Source organism: Solea senegalensis, linkage group LG8 (genome assembly GCF_019176455.1).
Source record: "Solea senegalensis isolate Sse05_10M linkage group LG8, IFAPA_SoseM_1, whole genome shotgun sequence".
NCBI classification, from domain to species: domain Eukaryota; kingdom Metazoa; phylum Chordata; class Actinopteri; order Pleuronectiformes; family Soleidae; genus Solea; species Solea senegalensis.
Genome location: NC_058028.1, coordinates 10,103,850 through 10,129,517, shown reverse-complemented (window position 1 = coordinate 10,129,517; position 25,668 = coordinate 10,103,850). Strand labels below are relative to the sequence as shown.

Here is a 25,668-nt window from a genome sequence, read left to right as displayed (position 1 = left end):
CCACCAATGTTATCTCTTGCTTGATTCATGCTTCTTCACTTACAGTGCTCTACTAAGTGACAAAATCAGCACAGAACACTGCATGCACAGTGTGTGGTCCAGCTGTAATCCAAAACAGCTTGGATAATGCTCACAGACCTGTTCTCCTTCTGCCACACTGCAGGTCCTGATGGGTCCCTGCGTGTCTGCCGGGCACTTCATTGTGATCCAGTCACAGGCCTTATCAAACCAAATGCTCATGCCCATATGTTGCTGAGCAGCTGCCACACCACAGCAGTGCCAACCGATTTCTTCCTGCATCCGCAGACTGGCCGAGTTATGCCCATTGCTGGCAATGTGGCCTATGATCCAGCAAGCTCGACCTTGGTGTTTACAACCAGCTCTTGTACAGGTAATATCTGTGAGCAGTTTCAGCATGTGAATATGTATGATGGAGACTATAGAACTGTGAAAAGCTACAACAGATCACTAATTGCATTTGCATTTGGTCGCTATTCTTACTATAACTGCATAGGGTTGATTTATTTGTTAAAAATTAGCTGGAAATAATGGAAATAAGGAAATGCAAGTATGAAGGAGAAGTGATCTGAATTTTACTGACAACTTACAGCTACAGAAGACCACATCATTGTTACAAATTGACCCACAGTGCAGTTTCACAGAACGTGTATTTCTACAAAACATTTTCATTTCCTATTTCAAAATATGATAGTATTTCTAATTCTAATACAGTTTAATTTGAAGTGTTTCAGGTCTCCGATGTCAAGGTGCACACAAACCTTGTGCTCAGTTTGTACTGAGCACAAAGTGCGGCATTATGTTATGGAGTCTAAACGGCATACTTTAACAGATAAAATGCTCAGCTTGATGACACGTGACAGTGTAAAAGTAACTTGAATCAAATCTTCAGTTTGCCATTCTTCATGTGTGCCATTTTTTAACCCAGGTGACAACAGAAAGTGGGACAGTCCTCTTCTTCCTTTTATTTCTTATCCAACCTCTGGCCACTCAGACCAGCCTCTGTCCAGTGCTCGCCTCAGAGGCCTCAAACCTGGTCAGAGACTGCAGCTTGGAGCTCCCATGGCAGACCCAGACACGGGGGTCCCAGTACCCATTCTGGCTGTGACTATCCATCCTGAGACCGGACTTGTCTACCCACTGGGAGGAGTGCATGTCTGCCCTGTCACCCGCCTGCCTCAGCCTATACAGATTGGTTACCCCATGCTGGACCCCAGGACAGGGAACATTGTGCTCACAGTTGGCGTCAGTTTGGATCCAGTAACAGGTCAGTGCTGCTGGTGAGATCTCAGTCCAGTCTGTATGTGGGTTTCTTTTACTTGCAATGAGTTAACCTTGCTCTTCATGACCGTGTAGGAGCTGTGCTGCCAGTGGGTGGAGTCCTGCTGGCTGAATCCTTCATTGATCCTCTGAGTGGTTGCATGGTGAGGGTAAGAGGAGCCAGCATGAGGGCAGGACAACTGGTGCCTAATACAGGAGGATACCAGGCTTTACTAGACAGCAAGGTGCTTGATTACATGTAAACATTACTTTGGTTACAATTAGAAAGAAGCAGGGCATATTCAAACACAGAATGATGTTTGTACTGTCATTATATCCAGGAATCTCTACTAGAAATAAATAAATGAGTAAATAAAAATCCCATTGAGTCAATATGGAGAAGAAAAATGAAGTGAAAAATATCAAATTTTCTCAAGCAGGTTCTGGCAACAATGTTTAAAATATTGGATCTCCTGAAGCCACTTAATGAGGAGTGGGGTTCAGATTCAGCTTTGCAGCCTCATCCGAGCAGTGAGAGAGGGAGTGGTCAGCATGATCATCTTCTGGCTGCCACCAAGGAGCTTCAGCAGGCCTGGGGAAGGAGCCTGCACTGTCAACTCCAGCTACAGACCAAGCTGGAGATTCTGCTGGACTGGGCTGTGGAACTTCAGCAGCATGGAGGAACTCTTGGTGAGCAAATGATAGTCAGAGGATGAATGGCTATGAGGAGTGAGTATCTTGCAGGCACAACAGCCATTTGGCTCCTCCGTGTTGTTTACTTATCTTACATTTGCTGCAACTTATTGTAGCAATGAGTCCAAAAATATCCAGGTATTAAAAACAACACCATAGTGTTGTTGGGGAGTTAGAAGAGAGGAGGAGAAAAGAGGCATCATCAGACATAAGTATGGCCAGATGCCACCTCAGATTATGATGAGCAGTTTACCAGGGCTGATATGTATAGTCATCTGTCTAATGACCTTAACATACTGTTGCTCTCGGCTCCAGGCTCTGACAGACCATCCTGGCAAAGAATGAACACAATAATTTTGTCTTGGAGCCAACTTGAATAGAGCATATTTTCTGCATCTAATCTTCACCAAGACTTTAGGAACAACAAGAATCTAGTGTGAAATTAAGTGCCCTTAACCTATTTAGTTATAACAAGATAATATCAATATTCAGTCAGAGAGAGAGGGAGAGATGGCTGGCTGAAGATCAGACTGGGTGATCTCTTGTGTTTGTGATTTGTGTTCACAAATGTGAATGTTATTTACAATGTGTTACCATTCTTTTGTAGTTGTGTGTGTGTGTTTGTGTGTGCTTTGCAGTATATATAGTGGTGTATGTTCTCTGAATCTTATTCTGAGTTTTGTATATAGATAATTGAACCCAACCAGCTTGCTTCTTTTGTTGTTCAATCTAGGAGAGATGCCTCTGTCAGACTCTGATGTGTGTGTGCCAGCTCTGCTAGGAGTGGAGTACCCTGACCCCATGGGATCTGGTCTTAGTGTGCCTGTGCTGGGATGTCAGACTGACATTGTCTCTGGGATTACAGTACCCTTGGCAGGCACCATGGAGGACCCAAATGGGAAAGGTGAAATAAAAGGACGTTTGACCTTCCATTGTTTCCATTAGTAAAATTCTATTGAAGTTGTTTGCTGTGAAACTTTCCAGGGCTAGTGGCGATCCGATATGGATCTCAGACTGTGGACCCAGTAACCGGTGTATTGGCCCCAGTGGTTGGAGCCAGGCTGGATGTCACCAGAAAAAACATCTTGCCCGTTTCAGCTTCCTACTGGCTAACAGTGGTGGATCAGACGGATAGTGTGCAGGTGGGGCAGTAACCTATAGAGATGCCACATCTTTAAAGCTCCAGAAATTCTGAGTTATTACTGTAATGGAAAATAACACTTACACTCCTTATGCTGCTTGTTTCACCATATACTGTATGCTTGCATAGCTTGGTTTAAACATTCACACAAAACGGATGTACTCCCTGTTTGATAATCTTCCTGTTGCTTCAAGGCCCTAGGCCACATTTCTCCTTCTCCAGGCTTCTCAGATAAGCTAATGACGTAACAACTGGCTATAAACACGATGTGCCCCAGGGCCATTTTGACCCGCCTCTGAGGCGCTTCAACAATCCATTTGATACTCAATCTTTTATATCCTCAGACATCTTAAGACAATTTTTTCCCCCCACAACATTACTAACACACTACCAGAACCTCTTCATGATGAATGCATATAGGTATGCAGATCTCACACCACCCTCAGTGCTCTGCTACCCAGTTGCAAGACTTGCCAAACTGATTGTATTGAATGTCCAGGATTTTTAGCAGTAGAATCTACTTTTCATAATCACTTTGTGGCCTTTTGAGCCCAACTCCAACCTGTTGTAGTTGTCTTACTTTACTAGCACTTAGTTGCTGTTATGCTTTTGTCTGCCTCGCCTGTCAGTCTTGATGTTTATGTAATCACTTCCTGTCTCAATGTGACAGAGACAGTTGCATGGAGCTGATGGGCTTATATTAATATATATATTATATATATATATATATATATATATATATATATATATATGTGTGTGTATATATAGATATGTATATATGCCAATGCTTGAATGACATTTATTTATAGTTCTAAAAATGACGTGCTGCAGCTTTAATGAGACCATGTTTTTAATGAGACCATGCCTGATAAAGACGTATTCCAGGCTTTCTGGTCTAATGTTCAGCTTTTCTCACTGAAATCAGTGAATCTGATGTACTTCCTTTTGTTGCTGCCAGGTAGAGGCGCTGCAGAGACAGGTTTGTGTGAGAAATACTTACTGGCAACATCAGAGGCAGCGTGAGAAAGATATTCTCTCTGAACTGGACTCAGCTTTTTCCCAACATCTCTTCAGAATCACCAACATTAATTCTTCTCAGGTCAGCAGGTGGGGTTTGCTGATTTGGCTGTAAATATTTTATATACCCTGAGTATTGGGGTGGTGGGCTGGAGTCCTTTGAGCATGTGGAAATGATTAAGTGGATGTGTGAGTGTGGAGGCAAAGGGCATAGAGAAATAATTCAAGGAAAGCTTTTCATATTCTGCCATGCACTGCAAGTAAGCAGTAGGGTGTCTGGGTTTTTGTACACTACATTTACTCTTTAAATTGATATTGTGTTTGTAGATATCCTTTGTGGCAGTATGCAAACCTGTGCATGCGATTTTCAAGTGTAAATGTGCAAAGCAGGTCCAGTGGTCAGGGAGACAGCTGAGGGAAGCATCTGTGGAGCTGCACGATTCATCGCAGTCCGAGGCTCAGAGGAGAGCTGCTCAGCACTGGCACTTGGCTCTGATCCTGCCTCAGCATGTTTTTCACATCCTTACACAAGGTAAATTGGCTGCCAATCTGGCAGGTTGAAGAAAATGAAGGAAATTGCAGTCATGACCTGCACTGGGGTTGTATTTAATGCTTTCCAAACAAAAAGGTGCTCCCTGCCAGCGCCTTATATCGCATCCTTCAGTTTTATAGTAATTAACATAACTTGTCCAAATTGTCCAATACTTTACTTGGCTTGGCACCATGTCTTTGTACTTCTCCGTCTGTATGTACAGGTGATGAAGAGGAGTGGGCTCAGGAGAATGTTTGGCATTCAGAGCTTTTGTCAGGCCTTGATAAGGTCGACGTGTGGATGGAGCAGCTTCAGCAAGACCAAGAAAATTGGACAACACACGGAGGGGACTGGGATACAACTCTTCATGCTGTGGTCAGAATACTGGTTTTGTGGCATGAGTCAACTTCACTATCAGGACAGCTGTGGCAAATGTTGGTGCCTCATGATGCACTTGGTATCCTGTGAGGTCCAGTAGTTTAACTTGAATGGCTCTGAGCTGCACAATGTGATGATGATGTTCAATTACCCAAACAAAACAAACGACAACTTACAAAACCCTCTTTATTTGTTCTATTTGTCCTCTAGGACAGAGAGGTGAGGCAGAGAGAGTTGTGGGAGCAGTGCTGTTCCATACAGTCAGAATTGGAGGCTGCACTCATTGCTTTGCACTTTGTCAGACACCTTTCTCAGCTCCGTGCCGACACTGCTCAGGTCTAAACCCAGACAAACACACTCAATAAATGACACTTGATCATCATTAATATAAAGTCATGTATGTGTTTCGTTTTACCGCCAACCCTGGTTTGTCTAATCCTAAACTCTAAAATGCAAAATATCATAAAAGTGATAGACATAATCTATCCCCCGTGCTATTGTGTACCACATATTTCCTCTCATTTGTGTAGGCCGTGCTGTGTGGGAACTTTTGGTACAAAGACTATGGTCTGATCAAGTGCTGTGGGCAAAGGCAGACAAAGGTCTCCGGTTTGCTTCAACACAAGGCTCTGCCTCTGCTGGAAAGATTGAATCAACTTCTGGATGAAAAACACTGTGCTAGTTTTTCTACTAACACTAGCAATCGGCACATTTCAGGTACCGAATCAGTAGCAGCACAATAATACATATACACACAGAATTGTTGTGGAGAAGCACAGTTTCTCATTGAATAATGACACTATTTTGCAGATTTGCTTTTCTGTGTTATTGTCATCCGTGAGTTTAAAAGGTATCTTTGAAATTGCTCTACTATCAACCACATTTCCCAGTCCTGTCTCCTGCTATAGCCTGTACATTCCTAGGTTTAAGGCTAAAATACTTTTATGCACATCAATTTGCAGAAATATAACACCACGTCAATTTGTAAAACCCTGTGCCATGTGGTTCATTGGTTCTTATTTATAGCAGCAGCACAGAAAGTACAGTGGGACAAATGAAATCCATTGTAATAAAGGGTCTTCATGTCACACTGAGGCTCATTTATGCATTTTTCAAAAACCTTTTGACAAACAATGAAGCTCTTTGTTAGAGAAAAATTAGTTCCATTGAATGGGGCTGTGTGTGAACAGACACCACTTTCCAGTGGAATCAATTTGTATGTGACTTTCTCTTTTTTCCTTTCCACATGATTTCACGACAATTCAAAAATACACAGACTACTGCCAGGCTTGTTTGTTTGTTAAGGCTGATATCTGAACTATTTCAGGTTTATCAACAAAACAGGCCTATGGACTGGAGATAGCCTCTAGAGTCTGGACAGCATCTGTGCCTGTGGTGAAAGGTATGCATTTTCCAAGCTGCTTAAGCCTTGTGATAACATGTGTGTGGAGAAGTAGGTTGCTTGTCGAAATACATCAGAAAAGGCAAATGTTTGGGAATAAAGACATTGTATTTTCGAGGACCTGAGTTTTCTCAACAAGTAAAGAAAAACTTATTTATAACTCCAAGTTCTTGTTCTTTTTCTCATTGTGTTTTTTCAATAGTGATTAGAAAGATAGGAGGTGAGAGTCATTACAATTATGGCAAAAATGTTGCCTTATACATTATATTATCAACCTGTCCTCCAACTGAAACGTACATATAGGTCGTTTTTTCAACCCCTGAAAACGTACATATAGGTCGTTTTCTGAAAACGTGACTGTGGGTCGTTTTTTTCAAACCCCTGAATGCGACGTAAAGGTAGTATTTTCCAACTCGAATATGCACAGATGTTACTGAGGGTAGGGTTAGGGCAAAAAAGACAGGGTTAGGTAGTAAAAATTAAAAAGGTGGTAGAGTAAATGACCGAACCATAGTCGACCGCGCTCCGGCGCAGCGCTCGCGCTACTGAGCCGACTGCCGGTGCCGACAGCGGCGAAGCCACGAGATACAGCGTCTAAGGCGGAAGTGGTTGCTGTTATATTTATAACCGCTAGGGGCGCATGTTTTGAAAACGTAAATATAGGTCATAATTCCTGCATACGACCTATATGTACGTTTTCTATATTATATATAATATTTGGATCATATATGCAAAGTTACAGTTTCTGGCAGGAGCAGAGTCCACTAGGGTACATTTGAAAAAAACATTAATGGTTCATATCTCTGTCAAATCTTGCTCTCTAAAGCGAAACACATCAAAGTTTTCCGCCTTGTGTCTTGTGAAGAGTTCTTGAGAAGCTACTTTGAAGTCTTTCATATGTGTTGGTTTGCTCTCTGGCTGTTAATGAGTTCTTGTGTTTCTAAAGGAATCTCCACCCAGTCTTTGAGGGAGCCCGTCAATTTGGCTCAATCCCTCGACAATGGTCTGCAGGCCAGCTCAGCACAGACACGCAACTCACAAAGACAGACTGCGTCTTCTGGCATCCATTCCCAGGGTGAGGTGGCTGAGCAGAAACTACAGTTCTGAGACTTCTTTTACCCCATGTTGTCCTGTGTTGTGCCCTGTATGGTTTGTATTCATACTGACTTAATGACTTATCTTAACTAAAATCTGGAAATAACTTCCAGTTAAAGAAAACACAATTATTCCCACGCCCAATGCTGTGCACCAGGACACTAACATTTCTTTAACTGATTTTTTCCCAGGTAAAATAACTATTAACTTTATTTGTAAGGCACACAAAGTGCTACAGAAGCAGGTTAATATGTTTTGATTGTATTTTCCAGTGCAATTTTATCAAATATTTGGTGACACTTTTACTTGTCATGTTAGGACCCAAGAGCAGGCAGGCTTGGGTTAACCAACATGAGGGAAATAGTTGAAATCAGTTCCTAACAGTGGTGAGGATAAACATCCGCAGCTTGCACATGGGAGAGAGAGCTCTGGACACAGAAGTTAGTGAAAAATGAAAGCAGCGAGCAGACTTTAGAATAAACTATGTTCTCAGGAGAGCTGTGATGTTATCACAGAGTTGACTGTTAGGATCTGGCAGCGAGTGACTGCAGGAACAGGAAATATAAAGGCTGAGCTGATGAGTGGATTGGAAGCAGGTGTGCTCCCACCACAGGTGAGCTGATTGCATGCTAGAGGCAGACGAGGGATGACAGATACCAAGGTTCTCCAAATCAAATTTAAGAGTTATATATATAGTTATATAGATCTTTTAAATTTAATTTAATTGGCAATAAATGGAATTGAATTCCAACTCCATTAAACTGCAATGTTCTCCGAAATGTTTGGATTGTAGTGTCTGTTTTAAACTTTAGTTGCATATCTTAGCGTCCCTTAGAAGCTACAGCCAGTTGCTGAACGAGATGATCCGTAAATAGAGTAAATTGTCTTTTTCTAAACTTGTTGCTTTTACTCTAAAGCTTATTAATGTTGTAAACAAGGCGAGGGAGTAATTGTGCCAAAATGAGCAAAAGTCTACTTCATCTAGAAAAGAGAATGGATTTCCCCCTCTCAACGAGATGAGTCAGAGCATTTCCAATGATACAACACAGTTCCCTTGATGTTAAAATGACAATCATTCATTCTAATGTTGATTTTCTCACAGAGAGCCAACCTACAAAAAACTCTGCGCAGCCTTCACACATCTCTGTCCCTGCAGTTCCAGGTAACACTATGACGTAAAACACCACAGACCATGCAGCAAAGTGCAAACACCATTTTAATTCATCATCCATGTTGTTCTCGGCCCCCAGAGGAGGAGTGGACCAAGCTGCTGGGGCTCTCACCTCTGTTCCAGCTGCTGAAGAAGGTGGATCAACAGCTACAGGGCTCAGCATGTGGGGCAGGGATTCTTAGAGGAGGGATCAATGGTAGGTCAGAGTTTTGAAGCTCTAGTGCAGGGGTCTCCAACAAGTAGCTTGTGAGCTACCAGTAGCTGTCCCTGTCCAAGCTGCTTGCCAAAGGTTTTAATAATGAAACATACCCCGCTTACATCTCTATCCAATCAAACTCAGGTGTCCCACCCCCTCTAACACTAAAATGATTAGTTGTCAAATAGTTATAAAACTGTGATGCTGTCAGTGTGATGTGTGTTTGTCACACAGCATTTGGGATGATTTATCAGCAGAAATTGATTACATTACCCATAAGTATGTTTGTATAAGATAGGGAACTTGGCTTTTAACCGGAGGGTTGCTGGTTTGAATCCTGACAGGGTTGAGGGCTAGGATACCTCTGAGCAAAGTACCCAATCCCATTTGCTCATGAGGGCATCTGGCCTACATATGTGGATCACTGAGCATGCGATCTGCTGTGGTGACTCCTAAAGAAGGAGAAGAATTATGTTTGTATAAATTGCAATTGCTTTAAAATAATAGAAATATAATTATAATGGAATAATAAAAAAAAGTCTTCAAAGCAGTAAGGCTCAATCCAATCTAGGACAGGAAATAAAGTATTGCTGGTGAACACATCTCCAAGTGACACTGGAACATGTTCAAGAGCCTGAAATAACCACCATGGTTATTCATTACACAAAAAAGGCACATAGGCATTTGTGTTGCTGATGTGCCTGATTGCTGGCCAATACCACCAGGTATTTTCATTGTCTGAATTTCCAAATTCCCTGAAGGAGTGAGCTTATAGATATATACGTAGGATTCAGCCATTGAAATTATGTGGCTGGGCTGTGGCAAAAAACAGACTTCATGACTTTTATAATGGTGACACTGACCTTTATATACTTTTAATATTTATAATATAATATATGATAATAAAATATGTTAAACTTTGGTTAACACATTTAATAAAAGAAGTTAATAAAAGACGCAGTGCTCACCGCACTTCAGTAACCTACTAACATGAACAGGAACCCAAATAAAATCATGCGCATCCTGTTTAGTGGTGGGAAAAACTTACTTACAAACCACTTACTGAAAATGTAATCACCAAGCAGTAATTATTTCCATCTTCTTCGGAAGTCGGTTCAAAAAAGTCTATCATCAGATGCTTAATGGGTTTATTTGGTGTGGGATGTCACTGATGAGGAACATTTATTGCCCTAGCAGAATTTACTGCATGTGCGATGCAAAAATCAGAACAGATGATGTGCTCAGACTGAACACCAGCTCTAACAGCATTTCTGTGAACAGGATGTGAAAGTCAGAAGCAGTTACCAGCAGCACCTGCTGCAGCATCCTTTGTGGTGAATAAGCTTCACATTTTCACATTCACAATAGATTCAGGCAGGCGACTGACATTCCACAGCACTGAAACTAGAACGTGATGAGCAAAAGGGCCAGGTGAAGTTCACCAAAATCATTAACAACAATCAGTCTAGAGTCAGTCAAATCAGGTCTTGCTGTGCAAGTCTCCTGGCAAACATAAGTGCTCTTTTTGCAATTTTGTCTGCTTCATGAGTCAATTTGTCACAGTCTCACCATGGACCATGGTTGAGAGGGAGCCGCTTTCTGGGTAATTTGGAATCCACTATGTCAAACTCATCATCTGTTTCTTGGCTCTGAGGTAATGACCAACACTGTGTGGGACACAATGGATGAATATTTCAACAACACTGCAGGAGGGTGAAGTAAGTATATCATTTGTTAAAGTGTGGATTCGTGTTCAAGGTGTCAGGACCAGGTGAGCGAGAGCTCGTGATGAAGGGCTGGACATTTATAGGTGTGGGAGTGGCTGCCTCAGCTGACACATACTGACTCAATATACTGCAGTGACATAGAACCAGCTGGCAGACATAAGCCTTGCAGATTGTCTTACAATGTGATGTGAAATACACCTGGACTCTCACAACATCAACTCTCAGGGGACAGAATCCATGTGTGACCGTGCCAATTGTGGGATAATGTCATCGTCAAATAATAGTGGCTTACTTTCATGACTGAAACTGAGAAGAATGGATTTGATACATTTATGACAGAGACTATTATTATGAGTATTAGTATTATTAATGATAAACCCATGTGCAGGCTGGTTTGTAACTTCTGGAGCTGTTGCTTGGAGATCCTGTGAAAATTGATAATTGTCTTCATTTTCTTCACAGTGAATATTGCAGCGTGCACTAGTGAGTCGTCACATGGAACCATTATTCAATTCAATTCAATTTTATTTGTATAGCGCCAAATCATAACATACATTATCTCAAGGCACTGTACATAGACAACATCAAAGAGAGCAGAGACCCCCAACAGTTCACACAATGAGCAAGCACTAGGCATCAGTGGAGAGAAAAAACTCCCTCTTAACAGGAAGAAATCTCTGACAGAACCAGGCTCAGAGATGTGCGGTCATCTGCCTCGACCGGTTGGGGTGAAAGGAAAAATGGGGGATAGTGGAGAGGTGGGGGACAGAAAATGGGGGGAGAGAAAGGACAAGAGGGAGATGAGGGAGAGACAGAAGAGAGAGAGGGAGACCAGCAGCAGATACACAACAACTGTATCAGGTTACAAATTTATACAGTTACTGATATCGACTTTTTAATTTACAAAATAATAATAATGGTGACGATGAGCGTAGCCTCGGAAACTGGATCTTGATCCTGCAACCTGCATGATGAGAATACAGAGAGAGAGAGAGGGAAGGAAGGAAAGACACAAACTAGGGAGAGAAAGAGACAAGGTTAATGACATATAAAAAGTCATAATCAAATGCTGAGTGTGAGAGAGTGAATGTGCGTGTACCACCGGAAAATCCCCCAGCAGTTTAGTTCTATAGCAGCATAACTAAGAGATGGTTTAGGTTTCCCTGAACCAGCTCTAACTATAAGCTTTATCAAAAAGGAAAGTTTTAAGTTTAACTTTAAATACAGAGAGAGTGTCCGCCTCCCGAACTATCATTGGAAGCTGGTTCCACAGGAGAGGAGCCTGGTAGCTAAAGGCTCTGCCTCCCATTCTACTCTTACAGACTCTGGGAACCACAAGTAAACCTGTATTTTGTGACCTAAGTGGTCTATTAGGATGATAGGGTAAGACTAGGTCTTTCAGGTATGAAGGGGCCTGACCATTAAGTGCTTTGTACGTGAGGAGGAGGATTTTAAATTTAATTCTAAACTGTATGGGGAGCCAGTGTAGAGAAGCTAACACTGGAGTTATGTGGTCTCTCTTTCTAGTTCCTGTCAGAACTCGTGCTGCAGCATTTTGAATTAACTGAAGGATTCTAACAGACTTGTTAGAACATCCTGCTAATAAGGAGTTACAGTAATCTAATCTAGATGTAACAAAAGCATGAACTAGTTTTTCAGCATCCTGTAAAGACAGAATGTTTCTAATTTTCATAATGTTCCGCAGGTGGAAGAAGGCTGTTCTGGAAATTAGTTTTATGTGTGAATCAAATGACATTTCCTGGTCAAAAGTAACTCCAAGGTTCCTCACAGTGGAACTGGAAGCCAGGGTGATGTCATCTAAAGTGACAATGTGGGCAGAAAGTTTTTCTCTGAGGTGTTTAGGGCCGAGTATAATGACCTCAGTTTTATCTGAGTTTAAAAGTAGAAAGTTACAGGTCATCCAGGACTTAATGTCTCTGAGACATTCCTGGAGTTGAACAACCTGATTTATTTCATCCGGCCTCATCGATAGATATAGCTGTGTGTCATCTGCATAACAATGAAAGTGTATGTTATGCTTTCTAATAATGTTCCCTAGAGGAAGCATATATAAGGTAAAAAGTATAGGCCCAAGCACTGAGCCTTGTGGAACTCCACAATTAACTTGTGTTTGTAATGAGGCTTTATCATTAACGTGAACAAACTGGAATCTATCAGATAAGTATGATTTAAACCAGCAGAGGGCAGCACCTGTGATACCAAGAGTCTGCTCCAATCTCTGCAGTAGAATATCATGATCAATGGTGTCAAATGCAGCACTAAGATCTAACAGGACAAGTAAAGAAACTAGACCATTATCTGACGCCAAGAGAAGATCATTACTAACTTTAACTAGTGCCGTTTCTGTGCTATGGTTTAATCTAAAACCTGACTGAAAATCTTCAAACAGGCCATTAATGCGCAGATATTCACATAATTGATTGGCAACAGCCTTTTCTAAGATTTTAGAGACAAAGGGAAGATTAGATATCGGTCGGTAATTAGCTAAAATATCTGGGTCAAGGGTCGCTTTTTTTAGAAGGGGTTTAATAACTGCTACTTTAAACGTTTGGGGCACATATCCAGTTAATAAGGATAGATTAATTTGAGTTAATATAGAGTTGTTAATTAAAGGAAACACATCTTTAAACAGTTTGGTGGGGATAGGATCTAACTGACAGGTTGATGGCTTAGATGATGAAACTAACGATGTTAACTCAGGGAGATCTATAGGGGAGAAACTGTCTAACTGTGCACCTGGTGCTTCTAAAGCTTTTGTGCTAGAAGGTGAGTCAGTCCCAATATGAGGGAGGAAATGATCAATTTTTTCTCTAATTGATGTTATTTTATTCACAAAAAAGGTTCATAAAGTCATCACTGCTCAGTGTTAAAGGAATAGATGGTTCAGTGGAGCTGTGGCTCTGTGTCAGCCTGGCTACAGTGCTGAAAAGAAATCTATGATTATTCTTATTTTCTTCAATTAGAGAAGAATAATAGGCAACTCTAGCTTTGTGTAGGGCTTTTTTGTAAGCTACAAAACCATCTTTCCAGGCTATATGAAGTTCCTCTAGGTTACTGGAACGCCATTTTCTTTCTAATCTACGTAACGTCTGTTTAAGAGCACGAGTATTGGAGTTAAACCATGGTGCTCGTCTCATCTGATTCACCACTTTCTTTTTCAGAGGGGCAACACAATCTAATGTAGTACGCAGTGAGGCTGCTGTACTATCAACAAGGTTATCTATGAGGGCGGGAGTAAAATCACAAAAGGTACCTTCAGATGTACTGACATATGGCACCGAGTTAAATAAAGGTTGCACTGTCTCTTTGAATGTATTAATATTATTATCAGACAGGCACCGGCTGTAGCTGTATTTCTTATTTATGTTATTGTAGTTCATTATTGAACAATTAAATGTGAGTAAATAATGATCAGTAAGGAGAGGGTTTTGAGGAACTATGTTTAAGTTATCAATATCAATACCATAAGTTAAAACAAGGTCGAGGGTGTGATTAAGGCAATGAGTTGGTTTATTAACGTGTTGAATAAAACCTATTGATTCCAACAGCGAGTTAAATGCGCAGCTAAGACTATCACGGTCAACATCTACATGGATGTTGAAATCCCCTACAATTATGATTTGATCTGTTTTAAGCACCAACTCAGATAAGAACTCAGAGAACTCTGATAGAAACTCTGAATAAGGTGCAGGTGGACGATAAACTGTGACTATTATAATTGGTTTCTGTGATTTACAACTAGGATAAGATAGATTAAGAATAAGGCTTTCGAACGATGAATATCCTGGTTTGGGCTTGGGATTGATTAATAATCTAGTATTAAAAATGGCTGCTACTCCTCCTCCTCGGCCTGAGCTTCTAGGAATATGGGTATTAGCATGAGTGGGTGGAGTTGATTCATTTAGACTGACGTAATCGTCTTCATGTAACCAAGTTTCAGTTACACAGAATAAATCAATACAATTGTCGGAGATAAGATCATTTATTAAAACAGATTTTGAGGAGAGAGACCTTATATTTAATAGTCCACATTTGAAAGTGGTATTATTTGACTCTATTTTATTGTTGGTATTAATCTTTATTAAGTTAGAATGTCTAACTCCTCTTCTGTTTGTTATTGGTTTATTTACTTTATTTACTTTAGTTTTTACTTTAGTAGGTCGAGGGACAGACACAGTCTCTATGGGGTTTTTAATAGGTGACTGCTCGAAAAGAAGCACAGAGAAGCATGAAAGACTGCAACTCTGTGTCCTGGTCTCAACTCTGGATTGTCATGGGTTTCTAATAAAATGCCCTAAGCTGCTAGATAAGAGAGCTGCTCCATCCAAAGTGGGATGGACGCCGTCTCTCCTCATGAGACCAGGTTTCCCCCAGAAGTTTTGCCAGTTATCTAAAAACCCAATGTTGTTTTCTGGACACCACCTCGACAGCCAGCGATTGAATGACGACATGCGGCTATACATGTCATCACTGGTTACATTGGGCAAAGGACCAGAGAAGATTACGCTGTCAGACATAGATTGTGCATACCTACACACAGATTTAACATTAACTTTGGTGACCTCCGATTGGCGTAATCGGGTGTCATTACTGCCGACGTGAATAATAACTTTACTGAATTTACGATTATCTGTAGCCAGCAGTTTCAGATAAGACTCTATGTCGCCCGCTCTGGCCCCGGGAAAACACCTGACTGTGGTCGCTGGCGTCGCTATTTTCACGTTCCTCAGGATGGAGTCACCAATTACCAGAGTTGGTTTCTCAGTCTGTGTGGTGCTGAGAGGGGAAAACTTGTTTGAGGTGTGAACAGGTTGGTGGTGGACAGGACTCTTAGGCTTAACACTACGCCTCTTACTGCGGACAGTCACCCAGCTGCCCTGTTTGTCTCCCGGCTGCACGGGAGCTGCTGGGGGAGCTAATGCTATGTGGTCCGCACCGACTAGAGGGGACTGGCTAACTGATTTAGCTTCTATGGTGCGGAGCCGGGTTTCTACTTCACTAAGCCTCGCCTCCACCCTAGCCAGCAAGCTACATTTTTTACAAGTACTTTTATCACTAAAGGAGGCAGAGGAGTAACTAAACATGTGGCACACAACACAGGACAGAGCAGGAGAAGGAGAGGGAGAGAGAGAAGCCATCGCTGCTAAGCTAACTTTACGCTAGCAAAGTTAGCTAGAAAGAAACACCGTATGTGATCTACGTAAACGATAGAGTTTACGAAAAAGTAGCGGGTGAAAGTATTAGTCTTAGTACTAGTATTAGTAATAAAACGAGTGTTTGTTCAGTGAAACGATAGTTCCAGTAGATATAAAACTCCAGAGAGCGCAGGAGACACACAGCGGAACACCAGTGGAAGCACAGGAAGTGACACAATACGTTACCGCCCCTCTGAATCACTTCGTGATTCAGAGGGTGTCTAAAAGACACCAGTTTAGGAGTCTTCTAATAATGACTCCTAAACTGGTTTTATGCCATTGATAGCTTTTTGTTTGAGAATATTGCTTTTGACGCGGTCTGTAACATGATTTTGGGTGAATCCCTAGTGGGTTCCAGCCAATCCAATCATTCTTCAAAAATGCTTAGCCCACCTTTTGAATGGATCATCAGCCACTTCAGGAGGTTTGTGTAGGTCTGTCATGACGAAACTAACTTCTCACTACATTAGGTCGGGTCATACTTTCCATGTTCCACAGATATGGTACTAATGTGAGCAGTCCTTGAGGCTGAGTGTGCATTGATCCTATGGACCAACTGTACATGCTGAATGTGCATGCATGGAATTGCTAGACTGACACAGACCCTGGTTTTAGTATGAATAGAAATGCAGGCCTGTGGTCTTCACGTCCTTGATAATGGAAAGTATGTTGACCCCATGGAGCTTATTCCCATTTTCAGAAGCCTAAGGCATTAATTAGACTGGTGTTTTTTGTGCAGCCCAATCTAATGGGATAAAGGCTGATGTCAACCTGCATCTGATACTGTTGGTCCTCTTATTCCCGATAGGGAGAAACCAGAGAATGTGTGTCTATTGACGTTTCAGCTGATCCTAGGCAATCTCTACAAGTGCACCACAAGGCTCTGTAATCTTGCTGTTTTTTTCCACACTATATACAAATGACTGCAGGAGCTACAATCCAGAGATAGCATACTCTTGACGACACAGTCATCAAAGACACTACAACTTCAGAAGGGCAATTATGCAACGGAGTATTAGGGCCACATTGTCAGTCATCATCTAACCACTTTATCCTCCACCAGAGGGTCGCGGGGGGTGCTGTGCCAATCTCAGCTACATCGGGCGATAGGCGGGGTACACCCTGGACAGTTCGCCAGTCCATCGCAGGGCCACACACATAGAGACAAACAACCATTCACTCTCACACTCACTCCTATGGTCAATTTAGAGTGTCCAATTCACCTAATCCCCACATTGCATGTTTTTGGACTGTGGGAGGAAGCCGGAGAACCCAGAGAGAACCCACGCACACACGGGGAGAACATGCAAACTCCATGCAGAAAGGCCCTTGTTCCAACTGGGGCTCGAACCCGGGTCTTCTCGCTGCAAGGCGAGAGTGCTAACCACTACCCCACCGTGAGGGCCACATTGATAAAACAAAAATTCCCAGACTTCGAGAATAAAGTCGTATATTTATGAGATTAAAATTGTAAATTAACAAGATTAAAGTTGTAAATTTACAAGAATAAAGTTGTAAATTTATGAGAATAAAGTCGCAATATTCTAACCTGTGGTTTAGAGGAGGAGAACAAGAAAACGCAGAAAGAACCAGGCGGACTTGGAGGAAATCGTGGCTTCTATTCTCATAAATTTACAACTTTATTCTCGAAGTCTGGGATTTTTTTTTCTCTGTGGCCCTAACACTCGTCATACAATTACAAGCAAAAATGTGCTTAGGAAATAAAAAAAAAAGCATACTAAGCATAAAAGGTGTCTGAAACTGAAATGTGCTATAGAAGACCATGAAAAACGGAACACAGATGGATTCAGTTACAGTAATTTTCCACCAGGCAGGATATAGAGATTACTTAACTTCAGGACTAAAAGAGCCATGTCGAGCTTTGTGCCAACACCCATCATACATCCCACACCATTTCCTCTTTTTAAGGACTATTCATGACCATATTTAATAACTTCAGCAGATGAGGCACTGTGTTTACAATCTGGAAACAACTTGTGTTTGTGTGTGCTGATATGTAGTAGCCTATGTTGATGTGATGTGTAAGACACACGCCAATGCTTTTCCACAAACAAAGAGAAATAATTATTTAGAGGTATTTGTTTTTTCACGTGTTCACACAAATTTAAGGAGGCATTGCTCTACAACAGTGTAGCAACATGTGCACAGATAAAAATAAATAAATGTGTCTTAATGTGAAACGAGACAGAAGTGCGGTTGAGGTTGTTTCAACTTTCTGAGTTGGAAATCTGACTTGAGGCAGCATTCCTATTAAAACTAGGAAACTAGGAAAGTCAGACTACAACTAAAACGCACCTTATGACCTCACCCTTAGACCATAATTGTCCTGCAGTTCCTGTTATTTATTGTGCATTTGTTTTTTTCAGACAGAGACAACAGTTTTGTGGATATCCTTGATGCTCAGTGGGAATGTGAGGGAGAGCTGATTCCGTTAGATCCATCAGTCCTCAACCCCAGGGAGTTCCTCGTCTATCACCATGGACTCTTTCTGATGCAAACATTGTGTAATCTAAAACTGGTCAGTGACAATTTACTTGTATTTCTTATTTATTTCCTATTTGCCTAACAGTAGCCTGACTCAAAGCTCACTCACTCACTCACTGATCTTCTACTGCTTTATCCTCCACATGAGAAGGGGGCGCTGGTGCCAATCACAGCTGACATAGGGCGGTATACGCCTGGACAGGTTGCCAGTGTACCACATAGAGACAAACAATCATTCACTCTTACACTCACACCTGTGGTCAATAGTCCGATTTGCCTAATCCCCAAATCTGCATGTTTTTTGACTGTGGGAGGAAACCAGAGAACCGGGAGAACTGACTCTAAGTTGTCTGTTATTATATAATTTATTGTGTAGAGTTATCAGGCAGGAACAAACATTTGATAAACACTTAATTATCATGGGCTAAAGTTCACATCTAAAAAAAACCCCAACTTTTATCTTTATTTATCTTCCATTGACAGCTCCTCAGTTTCCCCCTCCCCTCAGGTTAAGAGTCTGGGTGTCATCTTCGACCGTACACTATCATTCCAATCCCACATCAATTACATTACCCAGCCTCGTCACCTCCCACATCGATTACTGCAACTCTCTCCTCTCTGGTCTCCCTCACTTATCCCTGCATAAACTTCAGCTGGTCCAGAATTCAGCTGCCCGCATCATCACCAGAACTCTCCCCATTCCACCACATTACCCCCATCCTACAACAACTCCACATATATATATATATATATATATATATATATATACATATATATGTGTATATATATACATATATATATATATATATATATATATGTACATATACATATACATATATTATCATTTGTAATAAGATTAGGTTTAAAAAAAGCTTAAGATTGTTGTTTTCTTTTCAGACTCCAGCCATTTCAATTCAGATAGCCGCAAGTCTCCCAAAGAACAACTATTTGAACAACGCCTTCAAAAATTCCTTCTTTTATCAGGTAATCTTGTAACCCTTGTCTGTAAAAATGTAATTCTTAATGTTCATTGTGTTTTATGCCTGTACTTTGAGTGATGAAAAGCGACTATTAGACTATAACTATGTTATTATGACATACAATAACATGCATTGTAAGCATTTAAAGGATGAATCTAGGTCCAGTTGTGTTGAGCTGGTTTCATCAGCACTGTGTGAACTCGTAAATGTCACATGTGACTGTAGGTGCAGGACTTTCAGTGTGTTTATGTGACAACGATAGATAATAAAGAGTAAAATAGTTAAATAAGTAACAGAAGAACAAAACAAAACAGGGATAGTATAAAATGCAGCAGAATAACTGAGAAGACCCATCTAGTGACTTAACAAATCTGGTCAAGCTCAGGATACACCACAACATGCTGCACCCAGCTGCTGTTTACATCTTTTAGGAGCCCTCATGAACGCGGAGAGGGTCACAGGGGAATTACAAGGGGCAATTCAGTGGGCAGCTTTGGCCAGTAAAAGGTTTAATTGAAAAATCCTCTCAAAGCCTGCTGGTATTTGGACACAAAGGATTCTTTTTCTGCTCACTCCTCTGTGTCTACATGGGACAGTGGTCAGAAACTAAAACATGAAGCATTTCCAAAGCCTCATGTCTCCTTCCTGAGCCTAGCGTTATAAAGCTTGTGTCTGCCGTTTGCTGTCAGATGTTCGTTTAGAGACAATTCTTATACTGTGCACCACTTACTCCTGCTTCCATCTAGAATGCATTTATGCATTTAAAGGGGATCAAATAAAAAAAGCAACCATGTGTTGATATAGTTTTTCCATGTCCAAGGTTCGATAAATAAATAGAATAGAATAAATTAATTAATATCTACAATTTAAGACCCCTAAGTAGTAAAACAACAACAAAGGAATGAGGGGAGAATATAATCAAACTATAAATATACCATATTTGTTTAATTTCCTTCAAAATATCACAGTGCACGGTATGTGTTATACAATATCACATCCTGCATAATTTTCCTCAATGAATTACACATCAATATATCTTTGCGTGCCTCATAACTAACTCTGTGTTGCCTGTGAATGGCTGCTCTGTTGGCAGGAGGCAGAGGAGATGCTGTTCGTTCGTCGCCAGAGGCTCCAGTCAGTGGGAGGTTTCTCTCTGCTGCTGCTCCACTGTCTGTCCCATGTGAAAATGAGGGACATGAGCTCTGACTCTAGTCCTGCCTTCCAGAGGCTTTTCTTCAAGGTACAGACAAGCCACTCTGTGACTGAATCCATTTTCTAACGATTCAGCATTTTTGTTGTTAATATAATGTAATTTCATTACTTATTGTATCAAATTGATCCTCGTGTTGTTGTTGATTCTAAGGTACTGCAGGCATGCTTGGGAGAGCTGTTTCATTCCAGAATCGGCATGTGCTCCACAGGACAGGAAGCCAATTTACGTGTGTGTTTTCAAGACCCAGAGGCCCCTTCTGGGGACAAACATGGAGGTGTGTCAGATGTACATGCTGCCTCCGTGCCTTACAAGCTTCACAAATCAAGCAGAGGAGTGCTTTCTGAAGGCGTAAGAGCAGAATAGTTCTTCGTGTGTGCATGGTTTACTGATGGATAAAAAACAAACTGTCTGTTTCTTTGTGTGTATGTTATGTTTTGAGCAGGAAGTGGAGGAACTTCAGAGTCAACACAGCGAAATCTCTCTCCTCTCCCATCTTGAAGGACTTTTGAGAGAGAAGAGCTCTGAGGCCACGGAGAATAATCAAGACCACATTGCATAAATACAAGATCAACAAAGAAAAACCTCTTGTTTTTCCACGACATTTTGCCCTTTAATAGAAAGACGATCAGCAACACACTGCTCAAACAAAGATTGTTGTGTTGTGGGCTGATTGTTGTTGTGTAAATATCTTAAATATCTATGTAGCATTCATTTTAAAGTATGTATAAATATAGTAGCGCAATTCTGCATAGACCAGTATTCTAATGTCTTTTTTGCATATTTCTTAAATTGTGTGCAATTTCAAGCCTCCAAAAATGTGATCAGTAATCTGATCCACTGTCCTGGTTTGCAGCCCTAATTTTAGTCACTGGCATACCAAGCAGTTGTTTGTTTAGCGTGTCAACTATTCTTCTCCTTTTTTTGTTTTTCACTTTTATTCTTTCGGCTTTTCTTTACAGTGAACCTTTTGATATTTCAGACATGAGTCGAGTCATTGATCACAAAAATCATGCATCAGTGGTCAGTCATTTTTTATTTTGCCAAAAGTAAAAATGTCATCACAAACTCGACATCATTCACCTTATAAAAAAAACAACAACACATTTTCTGTCTTTTAACACCACAAGCAATCAGTGTAAAGAGTCTGTGAGTGTAAAGAGAAATGTGTTTTCTCTTTTCCCCTCTGCATGGGGGAAGGGATTTACTACAAAAGCCTTCCCGAGATTCCTCTGATGGCATGGAACATCACCGTGAGTGTGACGGTTCAGTGCTGAGCGGCTCTGAGGGCAATGATGATGATCGTCAAAATGATTCCACAGACAAGCCCGACAACATTTAGGATTTTGGCTGTCCTTGATGCATCCTGAGCTATAGCTGATTCTCCAGCAGCATTTGCATTTTGTGCCTTACATGTACAAAAAAAAGCAATAATTAACATTCCATTCTATATCAAATCCACATTACAACATAGTAAAATACTTTTTCAAGTAAATAAAAAGCAAACAACAGGAGAAAAAAAGTATTACATTGAGGCAAATTGACTTACCTTGCAGGAACAAACAATAGCTGCAATCCCAAGAGGCAAACAACAGCATATGGTATTAAAGATGGACCATGCAAGGTAGGATGGAGCAACAGATTGGGTCTGGCCTCCTTCCATTTTTTCTCTATGTCTTGTTGGAAGAGGACAGAAGTTGTGCTGTCGTGTTAAGTGTCTGGATAGTTTGGCTGTTGAGTGTAGCAACCCCCCATCCTTTTATCACTGATGGGTGTGGTTTAAGGGGTTGTAGGACTAAAAGTAGTGTCGGCTGTTGAGTGGAAAACACAAGTTGTCCCCACCTTTTTTTTGCTGTCTTTTTTAAAATTCAAACAGATTTCTTATTACTCAAATTGATAATTTTACAGTTTTGGAAAGATTTGTCCACGATGTCCTTGTGTTTTACTTTCAGTTCAAAAAAATTTATAAAGTGAGTTAATGCTTCTCAATCATTTTGCTGAAATCATACAGTGTCTCACAGTCATTCACCTGGTTCTTTGGAGTATTCCAGTATGATTCCAACAGTACCCTCTGCTTTTCATATTTTCCACTCCAGTAGTTTTAAAATCAATAACAATTTCAATTGAATCAATTTCATTCCCAAATGGGGATTTTGCGATCCCCATCTTAGCAACAAAAGGAGCAAAGGATTTGCTGTATCTTGTTTACTTATAATTTTCAGGATTTTCTGTAATGAATTGACTTGAGACTTTAGTTCAGCTAATAAATGAACTTGCCGTTTTACATTGCTGCTCTCCTGCTTATTTCCCTGAAGCACTTTCTATCATTGTTAAGAAAAGCACCTTGGCATCTTTTTCTCATTCATCAAATGAACTAACTAATTTGTTTCTGGATTACTTTAGCCCAGGGGTGTGAAACTCAAATGACCCGGGGGCCAATGAGCATGTCTGCTCAAGAGGGGAAAGATATTCATGATGATATTTGATGATGAACAGAATATCGGAAAATAGTAACAGAAAATAGTAAATGTTCTTGTTCTGATACGGAATGATGTTTACTTCACAATAATAACATATTTATGATGCAAAATACATCTGTTAAAATCAAAAAGGTCACTGGCCATGTTTTCATTATAACATGATTGATTGGGGGACCGCATGTGGCCCACGGACCGCAAGTCTGACACCTCTGCTTTAGCCGAAATAAGACGTCAGTAATTAATGAGAGAATGAACACCGATCAATTGTACAGTATCAGGACTCAACATCAGGACAACAACTCCAATTGCTTTTAGTGTTATCAACTCACACAGTGTAATGTTTAATGTGTTGGCATAAAAAGTTTGGAAACCCCAAAGTTACAGTAGTATTTGGCTTGCAGTGCAGTCTTGAAGTGGAGTTCAACTTCTGAGATAACCTCAGACGAACGGCTGGAAACGACGAGTGGATTAATTGTGCAATGGCAGATAAAGAGGAGAGCATTTAATCAAGGACAGCACTGTGCTGCCACTGCATGTCATCGTCTGTGGCAGACGCTGGATTCTGGCCAATCCCGTCTGCCAAACGCCACTGAAACAACTCCATCCAGTGCTCCTTCAAGATAAGATAAGATAAGATAAGATAGTCCTTTATTTGTCACGCAGTGGGGAAATTTACATCGTTACAGCAGCAACGATGACTTTAAAAGAGATTAAATAGAATGTAGAATGTACATTATAGACAGTTTGCAGAATATACACAGTATGAGCTAGATATTTATATTATAAACAAAGCTTGAACATGGGATATTATATAAGTACTGTATATTGTACTTCACACATTTAGGATGTTCGAGTCTGTTACTGAAGGCACTGGGCAGCTCCCAATGCTGTGATGGTGTCCTGCAGGGGGTGGGAGAGATTGTCCATCAGAGATGAAAGCTTAGAAGTCATTCTCCTCTCTCCCACCACCTCCACTGGGTCAATGAGTGATCCAAGGACAGAGCTGGCTTTTTTAATCAGTCTGTCCAGCCTCTTCCCTTCCACAGCTGTGATATTACTGCCCCAGCAGACCACTACAAAAAAGATGGCTGATGCCACTACTGAGTCATAGAAGGTCTTAAGGAGTTCTCTGAGAAGTCTGCATACAGGGTGAAGAGGAACGGAGCCAGAACCGTTCCCTGTGGGGCCCCTGTACTGCAGACAGCCATGTCAGATACACAATCCTGAGTCCTCACATACTGGGGTCGATCGGTCAAATAATCCACAATCCAGGACATCACTCCTGCATGCTCCAGCTTGTCCTTCAAAATTGCCGGCTGTATGGTGTTGAAAGCACTGGAGAAATCAAAAAACATGATCCTCACAATGCTCCCAGACTTCTCCAGGTGAGAAAGAGCTTTGTCCCGCAGAGATGGTTTTCAGGCCTCTCCAGATTCCACTGACATCATTCTGCTGCAGCTGATCTTTCTCCTGTAGTTGTCCTTTCCCTCCCTGATCTTTCTCCTCAGCTCCCTCTGTACAGTCTTTAGCTCTTCCTTGTTTCCTGACCTAAAAGCTCTCTTTTTCTCCTTAAGGAGAGCCTTTTGTCAGGCTCTCCTTTGTTTGTTGTCAGAGAAACACTGTACTGTCCTGGTGGGCACAATGCTCTCTACACAAAAGTTAATGTAGTCCGATATTACTTAGTATTGTTTATGGTGGCTCTGTGTGTCTGTCTGTTTGTTTGTGCTTCCACACTTGCATTTGCCAATATGACAAATGATGATAACAACAGAGGCCGCCAGAGGCTTGGGTTAGGGTAATGGGGTGAAGTCTATCATCTCTGATTGCCTTGTTGTGTGTGTGTGAGAGACTGTCGATGTCCTCCCCATGTCCCTCAAAGAGTTCTTCCCACGCAGTAGACTCAAAGCAGTCCATCAGAGCCTCAGTGGTCTCCTCAGACTACTTTCACTGTGTGGGTCACAGCTGGTTGCCCAGAGGCTTGCACACAAGAAGGAGATGAACCAGGTTGGAATCAGATCTTCTGGGGGGAGGGGGGCTTGGGTTAAGGTTAGGGTATTTTATTGTCTGGGGTGGCCTGTGACATACTGAGTGAGTGAGTGTGGGCAGAGAAGAGGAAGTAGAGGCATGGTTAAAATAAAAAATTATGACATTTGGTAATTATTTTGATTTATAGGCTCTACAGGCCAGCTCAAAGTTGAGAGCTAATTTTATTAACGCTAGTACATGTAACATCAACAAGTTGCATTTTTGTCATCTGGAGTTTAATTTGGTGTACAAAGGCTAATCATAATCCTGAATCCCACTCACTGCTGAGGTCTTGTTAGTGGAAAACTTTCCAGGCTGCTTTTAGTAGACTTTGAAAAACACACACGACAGCTGTGTTTTATTCAACAAAACATTCAAAATGACTAAATAGTTCAACAAGATCAAAGTGAAGAATGAATGAGCATGTGATGTGCAAGGATAAACAATCTCATTGTCTGTGGTCGACGCTGACTAGGATGTAGCTGTGGCTCTGGAATGAGAAGGTCAGTGGCCCCATTCTTTTTTTGGGACACTTCATTAGGTTCAGTATGTGTAAAGAAAGCGATTTTCCAGCTGTGTGCTTCAGAGAACGTGCATTTTTTTCTTTTAAAGTCAGAAATAA

At 41.2% G+C, this 25,668-nt stretch overlaps 1 protein-coding gene across 1 annotated transcript; it reads left to right on the top strand.

The window, feature by feature from the left end:
- The first annotated feature begins 929 nt into the window (after positions 1 to 929).
- si:dkey-103g5.4 lies at positions 930 to 21,295 on the top strand. The gene is made up of 19 exons (XM_044031263.1): positions 930 to 1,285; positions 1,375 to 1,523; positions 1,719 to 1,968; positions 2,705 to 2,875; positions 2,956 to 3,113; positions 4,071 to 4,211; positions 4,520 to 4,661; positions 4,885 to 5,036; positions 5,250 to 5,375; positions 5,570 to 5,756; positions 6,367 to 6,441; positions 7,388 to 7,516; positions 8,639 to 8,698; positions 8,787 to 8,903; positions 18,234 to 18,385; positions 19,249 to 19,335; positions 20,425 to 20,571; positions 20,695 to 20,892; positions 20,987 to 21,295. Exons 1-19 carry the CDS (start codon positions 1,081 to 1,083, stop codon positions 21,101 to 21,103), a joined length of 2,763 nt encoding a protein of 920 aa, XP_043887198.1. The 5' UTR covers positions 930 to 1,080; the 3' UTR covers positions 21,104 to 21,295.
- Positions 21,296 to 25,668: the final 4,373 nt, after the last annotated feature.

What these genes read in the sequence shown, in the direction of transcription:
- si:dkey-103g5.4 (XM_044031263.1), top strand. Translation starts at nt 1,081, where the DNA reads ATGGCAGACCCAGACACGGGGGTCCCAGTACCCATTCTGGCTGTGACT. An exon ending in ATACAACTCTTCATGCTGTG is followed by an intron (nt 5,037 to 5,249) that starts GTCAGAATACTG and finishes TTTGTCCTCTAG; the next exon opens with GACAGAGAGGTGAGGCAGAG. An exon ending in ATCTGTGCCTGTGGTGAAAG is followed by an intron (nt 6,442 to 7,387) that starts GTATGCATTTTC and finishes GTGTTTCTAAAG; the next exon opens with GAATCTCCACCCAGTCTTTG.